We start from the raw sequence: 15,200 nt of genomic DNA, 5'->3' as shown, positions 1-15,200 counted from the left end.
CTTCTTAATTGTTTGAATCTGGAGATTTCTCTGCACAAGGCTGACTTTGATCCATTCTAGAATGATGCATCTTACCTCATGGCTGCACATGTTAAGATTATTAAGATCAAATGGCTCAAGGGAATCTCTCTCTTGCTCTAAATACTGTGTTTCATATTGAGTGAGTGACTACTAAAAGGCTGGGTCCTTTATAGAGAAAGAAAGAAATGTGAAGTTAAAGGATGGCATATGTAGATTGGAGAGGAAACAGCATATCCTAAAGCAAGACTGGGTTATTGCTGTTTATAATAGAAAATTCAGATTTGGTGTTTACTTAGGGGAAAATGGAAATAGCTAAGTTAGACAGCTTGAAATTAATTTCGAGGGAGACATTAATCATTCCTGTCTGGGCCACATTTCTGGTGAACTAGGACCTCTGGCCAGCAATAAATCAGTTTTTGTTTCCTGGGGGGAGCAAAATCCAAACCTGGTTTTCCATTGTAGAAAATTACAATTGTTTCTGAGCTTTAAATCTGATAACATTGACAATTCACATGCAGTACTTCATGATACTACCCTTCTCTGGCAAAAACATTGACTTTCTATTCCTTGGATGTACTGTACTGATACGCTTTACTAAGGCTGAGGCTAGCCACTTACTTCGAGGGATTTGATCGTCTGCAGTTGGACATGGTGGATAGTTTTCATTAAATGAATCAACAAAGTATGGTTAAAATAAGCTGGCCTCTGTTTTGCAGGGGTGACAGATACTGGTATAGAATTCTGTTGATTAAAAAAAAAATGAAGCAAAATGCCCTAGGGGGAGTTTTCTCTCTATACAGTATGTCCCAATACAATTGTGATTGAATACATTGTCATTTTTACAACTATCAGTTTACTTTTCTGACTTTTCTCATGTTATTTTTCTTTCAGGGCCAAATCATCAAGTATGACTGTAACAGGGGGCATATGTTCTTTCATGGAAAAAAAACTTTGTGTCCTCCCATCCTAGCACTACATAAAGCCAACGTGGTGGTGATTTTTCCCCAGCTGACTACATAAATTGTCAGCAATCTTAATGTAGTCCCTTCTAAGCCATGCCAAAAGAGCTATTTAATTTTCTACTTTTTCAGCTTCTACTTACCAGTATGTAAACATATAAAAAAAAAAGCCCCAGAAGGAAATGTTCATAAAATATAGAATAAATTAAGCATCAGGATTTAAATTGCTAGACAATTTTATTTCCTAATCAAAATATTGTACATCATTTTTTAAAGTGGGCTTTTTGTCTGATTGATATAGAGCAAGGTTCCATAATGACTAGTACTAAGCCAAAGTAATCTGAAATTTGTAACCATCTATTTAAATATTCCATTTTCTTAAGTTATTTGAAGGGTTTGGCTTATAAGCCTGAACAGTTATTTTCAGTAAGTTCTGAGACCGTTAAGTTGTACATAATGGGTTACCAATGAATAATCCAGAACTGAGATTGTCATCCCTCTCTTTTGTACAGCCTCTGTAACGTCTGAGCAGGCATAAACTACTCTGTAGTAACTTTTGGATACTTTTACTCTTGTCCATTTTTTGTGCCTAACATAATGCCTGACACATTGTAGATACCCCATAAAATATTGATTTCTCCTGTTACCTGCTAAATCTAAGGATGGCAAAGCAGTGAATAGGCAGTGGTATGAAAAAATAAATTTGTATAAGCTCCTCTAAAGTGTGCAGATTTAGTCCATAAAAAAGATTTAAATCATTAGGGAAATGCAAATCAAAACCACAGTGAGATATTACCTCACATCTGTTAGGATGACTATTATCAAAAAGACAAATATCAAGTGTTGGCGAGGATGTAGAGAAAAGGGAGCCCTCGTGCACTGTTGGTAGGAATGTAAATTGGTACAGCTGCCAGAGAAACAGTATGGAGGTTCCTTAAAAAATTAAAAATGGAACTACCCTATGATCCAGCAATTCCACTTCTGGGTATTTATCTGAAGGAAATGAAGTCTCTGTCTCAAAGAGATATCTGCACCCTCATGTTCACTACAAAATTATTTACAATAGCCAACACATGGAACAAGTCTAAGTGTCCATCAAATGATGAACAGATAAAGAAGATGTGATATATATAGTCACATGACAATTTCAATTATATATATATATATACATATACAGATATGTACATAGTGGAATATTACTCAGCCATAAAAAGAAAGAAATCCTACCATTTGTGACACACAGATGGACCAAGAGGGCATTATGCTAAGTGAAATAAGTTAAACAGAAAAAGACAAATACCGTATGACCTCACTTATATGTGGAATCTAAAAAAAATAAGTGAACTCATAGAAACAATGAATAGACTGGTAGTTGCCAGAGGTGGGGGCTGAGAAATATGGAAAATAAATAAAAGTGGTCAAAAGGTATAAATGTCCAATTATAAGGCAGATGAGTCCTGGGAAGGTAATGTATATCATGGTGATTATAGTTAACAATACTGCATTGTATTTTTGAAAGTTGCAAAGAGAGTAGATCTTAAAAGTTCTCATCATAAGAAAAAAAACTTGTAGCTATGGTGCTGATGATAGATGTTAACTGAACTTATTGTGGTGATCATTTCATAATATATACATACATCAAATCATTATGTTGGATACTTAAAAATTAATATAATGTCATATGTCAATTCCATCTTAAGAAAAAATAAAATGATAATCCTAAAAAAAAAAGATTTGACTACAAAGCATTTGTCATAGGAATTGTGACCATATGTACAGAAAGATATGAGGACATCTGGAAACCTGGCATGTATAATGTAATCTCTACAGCTACAGAGGGCTGCTTAGCTAGTGAGCGGCTTAAATCGATAAAAAAAAATGTTCAATTCACAACTTTTCTAGAACATACCAATTGCATAAAGTAAGGTCCCACTTGTATTATGTTGATGTGACCCATTCAGGGTAGACCTGCATAGGTGATTCACAATGTATCTCTTCTCTGGTCTTCCTTATTCTATTCTTGTCAGGGAGGAAGGGTGTGAGGATGGGTAGCTTGAAACCCTGAGAAAGGAAATGTCCCCTCCCCTCTCCCTGTGTAGGGGAGGGCCTTGAGCCTTGACTCTACTTTGACCCCTCATCTTGGTCACAAGGATCCCACAGCCATGGTGCACACATACTCTCACTGTATCAGGAAGGAAGAATTTAAAGTTTGTTTCATATTTGAATCAATGCACTAAGGGAATAGGTTACTTAAAAAAATACATGGGAAGGATCCTTTGTGTAACATAAGTAACTTTCCCCTAATTTATCTAATTCCTGATTTTTAAATAATAGAATTTCTAGCCATAGGGGAACACATATGAAATATGTGCACTTTAAGCATGATTTTCTGCTTTTAATATTCTTATCTTGATTTCATGAAAATGAGCAACTTAGGTAATCTAATTAAAGATACTTTTGCAGGCAGGAAAACATTTCCATTCAATATATGTATAGGCAACACACACTTTATTAGAGCCTAATTCACTTGGGTGTACTGAGGTTCACGAAACTTATTAACACAAAGCAATCACATAAATAATGTAAAATCTAATTTTCTGTTTCGGACTATCAATCTTCCTTACCTATTCCCACTGCCCCCACCCTTTGCCCAACTCAGGTTCTTATAATAGTGTAAATTGTGAGCGTATTACAAATGAAATTCATTAAAAAATTAAGTTAACATTCCCAAACACTAGGTTTTAAAAGACTTCCTTCTCAACAGCTTCTTTATTTGGGAGTTTAGTTTTCAAATGCAACAGCATCACCTGTGGTTGTGTTTTCAGCATCCTTGAAACACTTATGAAGGATGACCACTTGATCACCAGATGGCTGTAAATATATAAAGGCCATACTGAGATGCTTTGAAAAGCTGGCCTAAGGTTTCTATATGCCGTGGAACATTACCTTTAGTGGTGCATTCTTGGCTTCAGGGAATTCCCTTTCATCCAGCCTCACCCAGCGCTGGATGAACTGCTGAACCATAGGGTTTTCGTTGTTGACAATCTGGAATCCTGTAATGTTGGCTCCCCCATGCATGACTCTTTCTAGCAAAATATCAGTAAAACCCTAGAAAGAGATTGAAGAGAATCATGATTGTGGAAGTTCGTGTGTTCTTACTCACTGTATGTATTGGTTAGAGTGTTGGGGAGGAAATGAGAGTACCCTCCCCAGGATCATTCCTTAGCAATTAGGAAAACCTTGGACACATTCTCATATGTCAGTTATATATCAATAAAAAACAAAACCATAACAAACAACCCTGATATGGACTAATTCTTAGGGCACTCTGGCTCCAAAACTGCAGGCGTGATGGAGAAAATATACACTCTTCCACTTCAGTGCCTTTATTTAGTGCAGCTGCCACAAGTACAGAGGCACCAACTTCAAGCAAGTGTTTTTGTTTCATTTACCTATATTTTTAGTCTTTCTTCATTAAATGAAAATACAATGATTAATATAAGTGGGAAATGTTGAAAAAGTTGACCTGAGCTAGAGATATAAAAAACTTTTCTTCAGCTTGACATTCCAAACACAACAGACTGCTTCAGATTCTAATGATGAGTACTTTCAACATTCGTAATTTACAGAAATGCCAAAGAGCGAAACTGACAGCTTGGTTGCATACGACGGTACAAACCCCAGGGTATGTCTCACATGCATCCATGAATGAGTTTTGACATCTACTGAATAGCATCCACCATTTTCTTCTTCTTCTGCTCTGGTTACCATGTGGTGTCTCTGCCACCTAAGCCTACTGACGGAATCTTTTCAGCTTCACACCAAGTCATCTTCACCTGGCCACCACCAGTTCCACTGGGCGTTGTTATCTTCTGGGACACTTCTCCCAGGAATCCCTGCTATTTCTGCTGGATAGCTGTCTCTTGCTAGTTGGTGCTGATGCATTTGGGTTCTCAGTGGGCTGAGCCAACATTTATATTCATAAAGAAATGGGAAGACTTCTTTCTCTTTCCTTCTGATTCTCCTCCCCAACATTTAAATATAAAAATTTTCAAATATTACAGAAAAGTTGAAAGAATTGTACAGTGAACAACCAGTCACTATTCAGACTTTACAATTAATATTTTTCTATCCATCAATTGATTTCATTTTTGGGGTATCTTGCAAAGTAAATTGCAGGCATTAATATACTTCACACCAAAAGACTTAAGCATACATGTCATTAACTAGAGTTCAGTGTTTACAGTTTCCTTCCTCCCTCCCTCCTTCTTTTCTTCCTTCTTCCTTTCAGTAAGATTTATATCCAATAAAATGCACAAAGCTTAAGTGTACCATTCAATGAGTTGATAAATGCATACACTGTATTACTCAAATCCCTACTAGCTCTCTAAATTTTTCTCTTTTTTGCATTCTAAGTTTTCATTGAAGTATAATAATCATATAGAAAAGTTCACATATCTTTAAGTAGAGCCTAATGACTTTTCATAACCTGAACACAGGAATGTAACCAATATCCAGAAGCCCCTCTCTTGTATGCTACTCTAGTCACCATCTCGACTCCTGCTTCTTTTATTTCTACATTTCTTTACATGGGCAACAAGGCACTTAGAGAAAATATTTTAGTGAAGCAGATTTTTCAGTTCTTGCTCACAGCTCCATTCCTCTTTCTTTCATAAGTGGGATGTGAGTCATTGGAGGTGGGTCAGAGAACCAAATAGTGCACATCACTGAGAATCATTCCTCCTTTCCAATGACCGCAAAGTGTTTTCAAAATTAACATTAAATTGTTAGGATGAGTTTTCTCCCAAAGGCCTCCTTCATGAAAGAAACTTAGACTGAGTATTTTCTCCCATTCGCTCCCCTCTGCGTTACAATCAGCAGAGAGGTTTGCTTGTGTGTAAAGCCGAGCAGAGGCTCCAGCTTGAGCTTCAGCCTAAACTGTTACCCAACTCCCACCCCCAACCCCCTAAACATACATACAAATAAAGAGCCGAGGATGCAACTTTAACAAATGGCTTTAATTCACGTAGTGTACCACACCATATTTGCCAGTTGGCAAGTATTATACAAGAGCAGTGACCAACTGCCCATCTGTCTGCTGGTGGGGGTGAAGAGCAGGCCCTCTGGTGCTCTCCTGTGTCTTAAAAGCCTAGGCTGGAAGGTGGAGCCCCTTCCTTGAAAGAGAGGGATTGAGAGCGCTTCTGCCACCATCTTGGTTCCAGGGTCAGTGCTATCTGTACTTCAATAAATATCACACTCCTGTTTACATCAGACCCATAGCATGTAAAAATGGCAACACAGGATTAACAAAAGGGAAGGAGAGAGAAAGGGTCCCAGAAATCTTATGTCTGTCTTAAGGAATAAGAGCTAGCACTTCAGTCTGGTTACTCACCAAACCATTCCTTTCCAGAAACATTTTGCTTCACTGCCTTTTTCTTAGCAGGGATACTAAAGGAGGGGCCCAACTCAAATTTACCTCACCAGTCGCCTCCACTTACTCCTAGGACGCTTCACTCTGCCACACAGGCCAGACACATATCCCTACTTGGGTGTCTTCCTCTCCAATGCATAATACTGTAGTTCAGAAGCATCTTCATAGGCACCTCTGTGCTCAACTCTCTACCACACAGCGACCATACCACTGAGAACCTAGAAGTTTCTCAGTCAACCCATGCTTTATGACAGCCATATCTGGGAATGTGTTCTGACATATCTGAGACTAGAATCAGCCTGGCTGTCCTCATGGGATGAAATGTGTCCACAGAATCACAAATCAAGTCAGGGGAAGGTCACCTCAAATGGCTCTTCTTATGGCAAGACTTCTGCAACACTACCTCCTACCGACTGCCCTGAAGACTTATCCATTCACATGGGCAGAAAGTACTAACACAGCCCCATGGACAAAATGGAGAGAGCAGAGGTGTGGTAGAAATAAAAGGAGGTGAGAGGCATTTAGGGAGATGAAAGGAGAGATCTTGTTGCTAAAGGGTAAGAGCTGGCTGGCTGCTGGTCCTAATTCTCCCTCTGTACTATTTGTGTACATTTCGCTTGTTTGTAATCTCGAATCAGATTCTATGGCTTGATGTTGCCCTGGTGCCCAGCATTTAGATACAGCAAGTCACAGTTCTCAAGGTTGAGGTAATCAAGGCTGGATTCTCCCTAATCCCTCTGGAAAAACACTAATGCAGCAGACCTGACCAACAAATATCAAGGACATAGACGGGCAAAAGACAAAGGAGTTGAATAGGAGAGGAAGGGTTATAAAAAAGAAAGCTGTTCTGGTTAAAAGGCAGGAGTTGGTTGACTTGATCATCCTATTTCTGATACCTTTTAAAAAAAGAATTTTCTTTTTGTATCAAATATTGCTAAATTCCATGGTTCAAGTGGCACTGACAGTCCATAAGATTGTAAAAATTAAATCTTGATTCTCTCCATAGCCCCTTCAGAGATACTAATGCAGCAGAGCTGACGTCCAACAGGTAGAAGGGAAAAGGAGGTGAGAGAGGGAAGGATCATGGCAATTCAGAGAGAGGTTCAGTTTAAGGGTAGATTTGATTGGATTCTGGTCTTCCTTCTCCTCCGATCCCAACATTTTAAGGCATTACAGTATCCCATAATAATATTTCATGAGTTTTTATGAATATGACACCTATAACCCAAAAGGCAGGCTGAAGATCCCCCCAAACCTCTGTAAAGACACTAACACAGCACAGGTGATGATACAGCATCCAGAAGGGAAAATGGAGTAACTGAGGAATAGGGTCAATGGTGGGAAGATGGAAGTTAAGAGTGAAGGATGGAGTAAGGCGCAGGAGCCTGCTCCTGATCCTCCTTCTCCTACTATCCCATTGTTGTAAAGCATTTCACCCATTCATAACCTCTGCTTAGATCTCCTCCTGGGGCTGGTGAACCACAGTCTTCAAAGGTGGTAAAATCGAGACTGAGTCTCCTAAAACCTCTCAAAAGACATTAACACGAAAGAGATGATCACCAAACATATGGATGGTAAAGGGGGAGAATAAAAGGGTAGAGGTCAGTGGCAGAAAGACGGAAGTGAGGAGAGAGAAGATGGCTAAGAAGGGAGATTTTGCTAGTTCCTGGTCTACCTCCTATATCTATCCCACTGTTTTTTATTTCTAGAAAAAATTGCTAGAGTCTATTATTGTGTATCACCACAGTTACGAAAGTTGTGAGCTGGGGCCTGAGTCGACCCACAGCATCAGTGAAATAACTAATGCAACCAAGCTGACCAGCAAACAAACAACAGAAGGAACTGATAGTGTAAAAGATGGATTCTGGCTAAAAAGTAAGAGGTATCAGGCTCCTGGTCCTCCTTCTCTGATATGTAAATGTAAGACATTACACTCTTCTAGAAAACGTTGCTAGATGTTAGTCCTTGGGCTGGGTGCTCTCCCTCACAGTGTTCATATTGAAGCCATGTATCTGTGAAACCAATGTAAACAGAACAGGAAAAGAAAACATGTAGAGTGTATAAAAAGGGAAATAAAATGATGGTGTAGAATGATGAAAGTTAGGAGAAATGTCTTGATTCAGGGGAGAAGTTGGCTGGCTCCTGGTTCACTTTGTCTACCTGTCTGATTATTTTAAGATACCTCACTTGTCCATCCTTCTTGCTAGAATTCACTTCTTGAGTTGGCTACGTAGAGACCCTGAGGTGGGAATATGTCTGTCGAGAAACTCTGAGCGCACACAATGCAACAGAAATGACCTCCAACCATCTGAATGATATAGGGGAGACTAAAAGATGAAAGTCAGTTATAGAAGTTCTGGCTAAGGGGCAGGAGCTGGCAGGCTGGTCATCTGGTCCATATTCCCTTCTTATTTTAAGACACTGCACTTGTCCATACTCTTGCTACATTTCTCTTGAAGAATTGGTCACAAGAGGGCCTCAGGTTGAGAAAACAGACTGAGATCTCTCTAAAATCTCTGTAGATACACTAGCACAACAAAAATGAATGCTAAACATCTGGGTGATAAAGGGGAAAATTAAGAGGGGGAGGTCAGTGGCAGAAAGATGAAAGTCTGGAGACAGGTGCTGATAAAAGCCAGGAGTCTCCTGAATACTGCTGTGAGCAGAAGTTGTGTGGTGACCAGACAGCAATACATGTGACTACAGATGGATTTTTTTTTATTATCACAAAATTCCTGTCTTTAGAAAAAGTATAAATTTGCCTACTAGTCTAAATATGTGATAAGTAAGTTTACAAGTTTTTACTGTTTAACTCATACCCTTGGGTCAGAACAAAATAAAGCTCTTTAAATCTTTTTAGTTAGTTTCACTTTTGTTTCAGGATTTCAGTGCCTGACCCAGGCACTTGTTCCAATAGCAACTGCTTAAAAATGGACAGAAAACCCACAGCTTTTTACTTAATATGTGTATTTAAACATGTCTGACTTCAAAGGAAATTTCTCTGTCATGAAATGATAATCATGAAATCTCTATTTCTCTATCTACCATTTCCTCGCTGAGCTACATCTGCTATTAAAATTTATATAATTTAAAATAATATATTTTGACCAAAGACAAAATGTGTTCCAGTAGATTTCTTTGATATTTTTGTGGGAAAGGATGGCTCATTTTGTTTTATAGTCACTGCTCTATCCCTTCACTGAATCATAGCAGTTCATTTGTTGCTTCAAAACCAGTTTCTTCTCCTGGCATCTCCAAATCATCCTCATCTAACCAAAGGTATTAGAATTTCTTCTTTTTTTCTCTTGCCTTTTCTCCATTAAAACTTTTGAGTGTTGCAGGGGTAGTAGATAGTCATGGTTTCTCATATAGATGGACTCTGAGAATCAACTTTTTCAAGAGGGTAAACTTTATGATCCATATTATCTCAGCCAATGAATTTGTTACATTTTGAGAACTTAGAGTCTATAGAACAGGTTAATTTCTTGTTTTCTTTTGGGATTTTCAACTCGAATTCACTTTGAATGAGACACAAATGAGTTTCCAATTAGAGACTCTCTTTTTTCCTAGAATTCCCTTTTCTAACTGCCCACCAACTAAATTAACTTCCTTATTCCCTGTGCGTCTTAAAAAGAATGTGCCCCAGGGCAAAGTTGTTATATTTCCTTAAAATCTCTTCCTCTTCCTGTAGGCCTTCTTTCAATTAGTGGCACTTTAAGCCTATTGGGTCACTGAGGATGGGGTCCAAAAACCTGTTTTTTTTTTTAAATAAGCTGAACAGATGACTCTGAAGCACAAGCATGTTTGAGAACCATTGGCCTAGGTTATCATCCTAGCTTCCTAGTTGGTGCTCTGACTTCCAGTTCTTTACCTCTCCAGTTTATTCTTTGCATAACAAATTTATCTTCCTAAAATATCAGTTACAGCATACTACTCCTTTCCCTAAATCACTACAATGATTCCTCACTTTCTATAGACATATTAACAGCTAAATATCTTGACTTGACCTTCCAGGATTTCCATTATCTGTTATCTTTTGCCCTCTGGCCTTATCCATACCTTTTCCTCCAAGAGACCCCATGCTCTATCCACATCATGCCCTTTTTAACCTGGGGACCTTTGTTTTGTTTCCTTTGTCTAGAAAGGATCCTTACTTCAGCTCCGGAGGTCTACTGAAATTTCATTCTTCAAGAAGCATTTCAATTAGTAAAATAATGATCAGGAAACAGCTATATCAAATTTGTCTCTGTATTCTCTACCAGGTAGTAAGAGGGCCAATTGTGCCCCCTTTTGCCAGTTGTTACATAGACTCTTGCACACTGTTGATGCTTATGGACTCTTGCCCTCCTTCTTTATCACATGCCTTCTGTGTAATAAATTTATGCATACACCACAATATCACTGTTAAGTGGCTCCAAGATTCCAAATTCCCAGCAGTACTAAGTGGAATTTCTGTTGAGCCCATTTTATTATTTCATAGGGATTTAATAACTAGAAGTGATGATCAGATACTCCATGATTTTTGTGTGTTTATATATCAAACTTGAGTGCTACCTGCATTTCACCAATTCTGTTTGGTTGAAATTATGTTTTATTTGTTTAATTTTGGTTTTTGTTTTTCACTCACTGCCATGGTTGTCTCCTTTCCGTTGGTTGGTCCAGTAAACTGTGCAGGGGGAGAGATTAAAAGAGATGAGAGAAAGCAGAGAAAGACTGGAGGCAATCCTACTGCTCACAGATAGGGTGGGTTGAAACTCTACTTTCTCATTTTCTATGTTCTAAGTATCTGTACACTTGACTATTTGCCTCTGAGCAACAATGGCAACATTGGTTGGAAATATGAATATATTATCCGGAAGTTATTCATTTGAGAGGGAGACTATTTGTTTGGATTTGTAAGTTCTGCTATATTTCATCAATTTCATCAATTGTGACTGCTTGTCAATCACATCATATCTGTTTGAACTGGTGCACTGTTGCTCATATCTGAATTCAACAGTATTAAACCAATCATGACCTCTGTGCCTAATGCAGGGCCTTGTCAGCTGCCTTTGATTAATTCTCCAAGGCCATCTTTTACACAGACACTAATTACACAAGTGGCACCCAAACACTAATTGTCCCTGATTTGAGAATAGTCAGACAACTCAGTCTTCCAAAGATTCAAATGACCTTGGTATTATCCTGTCTCCCTTGATTTAGACACACAACACTGCAATTCTGTTCCCTTTTGGTAGTGTGAATAATTCAGAGTTGGAAATCAGTGTATTCAAGGCTTACTTCTAGAACACTTATTTTTAAGATATTACGTGGAGATTTCCTTCATGTAAAACTATTCTTAGGGTACATTTTGTACAGAGAGGAAAACAGAGACAAGATAAGTTGGGTGACTTTCGTGGAGTTGATGGTAGATTACGGGTGAGAAATGAGAAAGGTGGCTTGCCTATAGGGAAGATAAGAGCAGTAGAATGAGAGGTGGAAGGCTGCCAAAGACAAGTGTCTTTCTCACAATTTGGATGAAGGCTGGCCCTGCCTTTAGTGCCATCTGAGTTGTTCATCGGAGTGATGCTGTGATAAGGAAATGCACAGTAATTGTGGTGACTCAAGTTATCAGATTGCTAATGAGAGACATAGTCTTTTTCTAGAAGCAGGTCTATCCTCCTGGGAGGGTGTAATGTGCAAAGTTAAAGACTACACCATATAAATTAGCACTTGATTATGGATTGCATGTATTGTTCACTCACTGTTTTATTTTCTAATCTAATCAACAAGCATACTTTGAAACCTTCTAAGTGCTGTCTGCTCGTACAATGGTGAACTGTATCAAACTTGGTCCCTGACCTCATGGCACTTTAGTCCAGTGGGAATTACAAATAATTACAAGTTGATCTAAGTACTATTTGGGAAAAATAGCCACTGATCTGTTTTTCATTAACACTTGCATTGAGGTATAATTTAAATACCATATGATCCATCCATTTGACATTGATTTTTTAAAAGCCAAAATCAGATCATGTCTCTCCCCTGCTTAAAGTTCTTCAATGGCTTTCTGTTGGAAAAAGTTAAAACTTGACCTTAAATAATCTGAATCTTGTCACTCACTCTGCTGTAGCCAAAAGTACCTTCTAACAATTCAGAGAAGATATCAAGCCCTTTTCTGCCTCAGGACCTTGGCATGTGTTGTTCCCTATGTGTATGAACTTTCCCTGATTCTTTACATAATTGGACCTTTCTCACCGTTGAGATCATTGTTTCAAAGTCACCTTTTCTGAAAGCCCTTCTCTGGCCGTGCTATGCAGAGTTTTGAGTCTCCACACTCTGCCTTCCCTTCATTCCCTGTCCCAGCACCTGTTCTATGTTCATGCCAATAATCATAAGTTGTGCAAGTTTGGTCTGTCCAATTTGTTTATACGGTTCTTAAAGAGACCACCTTCTGTCTTCCTTGCAGTGGAGTGAGCAAGGTATTGGGCATATAAATAGTAGAGAGGAAAAAGAACTTGTTATGAAGATCTTTAGAGTAGCACTACCCAGAGTGCGTGTGAACTGGTGCTCGTCTGCTGTTTGTTACCAGTCCGAGATGATGCAAGGAAAGGAATTGAGTGTAAGCCTTCATAAACCTTCACAGCAATCTGATAGGATAATATGGCTGTTGAATCTAATACTAAGAAAAATTGGGCTTGTATTTGATTTATCTTGTTTTGTTTATTTCATGTTTTCTTAGTCCTTTATTTTTGTTGTGCCTTTATTATATGAATATTCAGGGAAAAAACTGGCCCTTCTTCACAGATAGTTTGAGCAGCACCGTTTTAGAGGATATGATGTGAGGGGCCAAGGGGAGAAAATAGAATTTTTTCAATTCATCTTGTTAGAACATTGGGTAGGAAGTGATCTTTTCTTGTTAATTTCAGATGGGATTTTTTATTTTTCCACAGAGAGAGAGAGAGAGGCAGGGAGGGGGGCAGAGGAAGGGATGGTTGACTATAATGGAGATTTTTTTGGACAAGGGGAACGAGAATCTTAAAGTTGGCTACTTTTAAGCTGAAAACTGCCTGTGGCTTTCTAAATGCATGGTAGGATGTTGGACCCCTGCCCAGTCCCCGCTCCTCATTCCGTTGGTATGCTGCTGTATCCTATCTCCATTTGGAGAAGAAAGTGAATCGTGAGCTGCCAAAGAAGCTGTGTACCCAAGGGAGGTGACTGGGCTCCTGGCATTGGGGACCAGTGGGAGTTTCTCCCTTCAAGCCCACCTCCTTTGCCTGCTAGGCCAGGCTCTAGCCCAGTGAGCTCTGTGTTTACATGCAGTCTGCTAAGGTGTCAGTGATCACAACATGTGACATTGAGCATTTTGAATTTTTTATTTAGAACATTAAAAATGGGAGGGAATGAGTAGAGAACAGAACAAGAATACCTGGAACAGGAAGGGAGCAGAACGGAACAGTTGTTACTGGCAAGCAAAACAGCATGACTCATTCTTATTTAAACTATTTTCTCTCTAAACCAAGTGGGCCCCTGTTTCAGGTACATCCTCAGGTCTGGTAAGCGGCAAAGTTCACTTCTTCAAGCTTAGGTTACTCCTGGCTGCCTCTTTTGGAGTCTATTTTTTGAATAATGCTTTTGTTTTAGTAAAATTTTAGAAAAATCAGGTATAATCTAGTTATTTCCTGGCATACTAATAATATGAATGGGGCAGATGAGGAGAGAAAGAGAGAAAAGAGAGCAAGAGAAAGAAGGGGGACAAAAGAGCAGGGAGAGAAGTGAATGTGTTTGTGTGTGTGTGTTGAGGAGGGGGAGAGCATGAATGAATGAATATGAGTGTGGCTGGGGGGAAGAGAGTGATGCAGATGTAATTGGTACCTGCTCAGATACATTTCATATTGGCCCTTTGGAGGGGTTTCAAATTTAGAGTCACAAAGCTTTCCTTGTTTTTCCAAACTTTTTCTCTCTGATTACTTCACCCTCATGAATTTCTAGTTCATACATTCTTCACAGACATTTATCTCTTTGCAAATGCTCTTATGTGACTTCGGGGCTGGCCTTCTGTCTCACTGAGATGCTTGAGTAAAATGAGAAGAGCAAGGTACTCTCGGTTAAGAGTCTCACCAACCTGGACTGGAAACCAAGCTTGGCTATGGATTAGCTGTGAGACTTTGGACAAGTCTTGTATCTTTTCTGAGCTAATCTCCTGATCTCTAAAAAGCCCGGGGAAGTGGGTAGGTAAGAATTCTTTCCTCATCAGCGTTCGGAGACAATGAAAGGAGAAGTCTAAAGAAAACAGCCAATCGAAATTGTAGAATAGATAAACAAGATGATACTGTATAGCACAGGGAAATATATACAAGATCTTATGGTGGCTCACAGAGAAAAAAAATGTGACAATGAATATATATATGTTCATGTATAACTGAAAAACTGTGCTCTACACTGGAATTTGACACAACATTGTAAAATGATTATAAATCAATAAAAAATGTTAAAAAACAAACAAACAAACAAACAAACAAAAACCAGCCAGCACAGCGGGGGGGAGGCTCAGACGGTCAGATTCCTTCCCCTTTCCTCCCCTAGCATGACGGCCTGCTAAATTGCCTGCTCCTGCGCCCTTGACTGCTGGCAGCAGACATGACCTAACTTCCACGTGCAGGGCCCACAACTGTCCCCAGTCCTGGGGTCAGTATCAGCCTAGGCAAGGGAACTGTCAGGTCTTCTAAAGCAGAGGCTAGCTGATGCAGCACTGAATGAGTCCTACTGTGGCTCACAATCTCCCATGGGCACCTCAAAGGCTTGGAGTT

General features: G+C 39.1%; 1 protein-coding gene across 1 annotated transcript in view; it reads right to left on the bottom strand.

Moving 5' to 3' along the window:
- Positions 1–15,200, bottom strand: part of GRIA3 (glutamate ionotropic receptor AMPA type subunit 3) — a 259,886-nt gene that overhangs the window by 84,941 nt on the left and 159,745 nt on the right. Inside the window, exon 6 of the mRNA XM_006215906.2 lies at positions 3,927–4,088. Within this exon, the coding sequence (XP_006215968.1) occupies positions 3,927–4,088 (162 nt within the window). The remainder of the gene's footprint in view (positions 1–3,926; positions 4,089–15,200) is intronic.

Source organism: Vicugna pacos, chromosome X (genome assembly GCF_048564905.1).
Source record: "Vicugna pacos chromosome X, VicPac4, whole genome shotgun sequence".
In the NCBI taxonomy this organism is placed as follows: domain Eukaryota; kingdom Metazoa; phylum Chordata; class Mammalia; order Artiodactyla; family Camelidae; genus Vicugna; species Vicugna pacos.
Note: the sequence above shows the minus strand (reverse complement) of the source record. Positions and strands in the feature narration are given on the sequence as shown.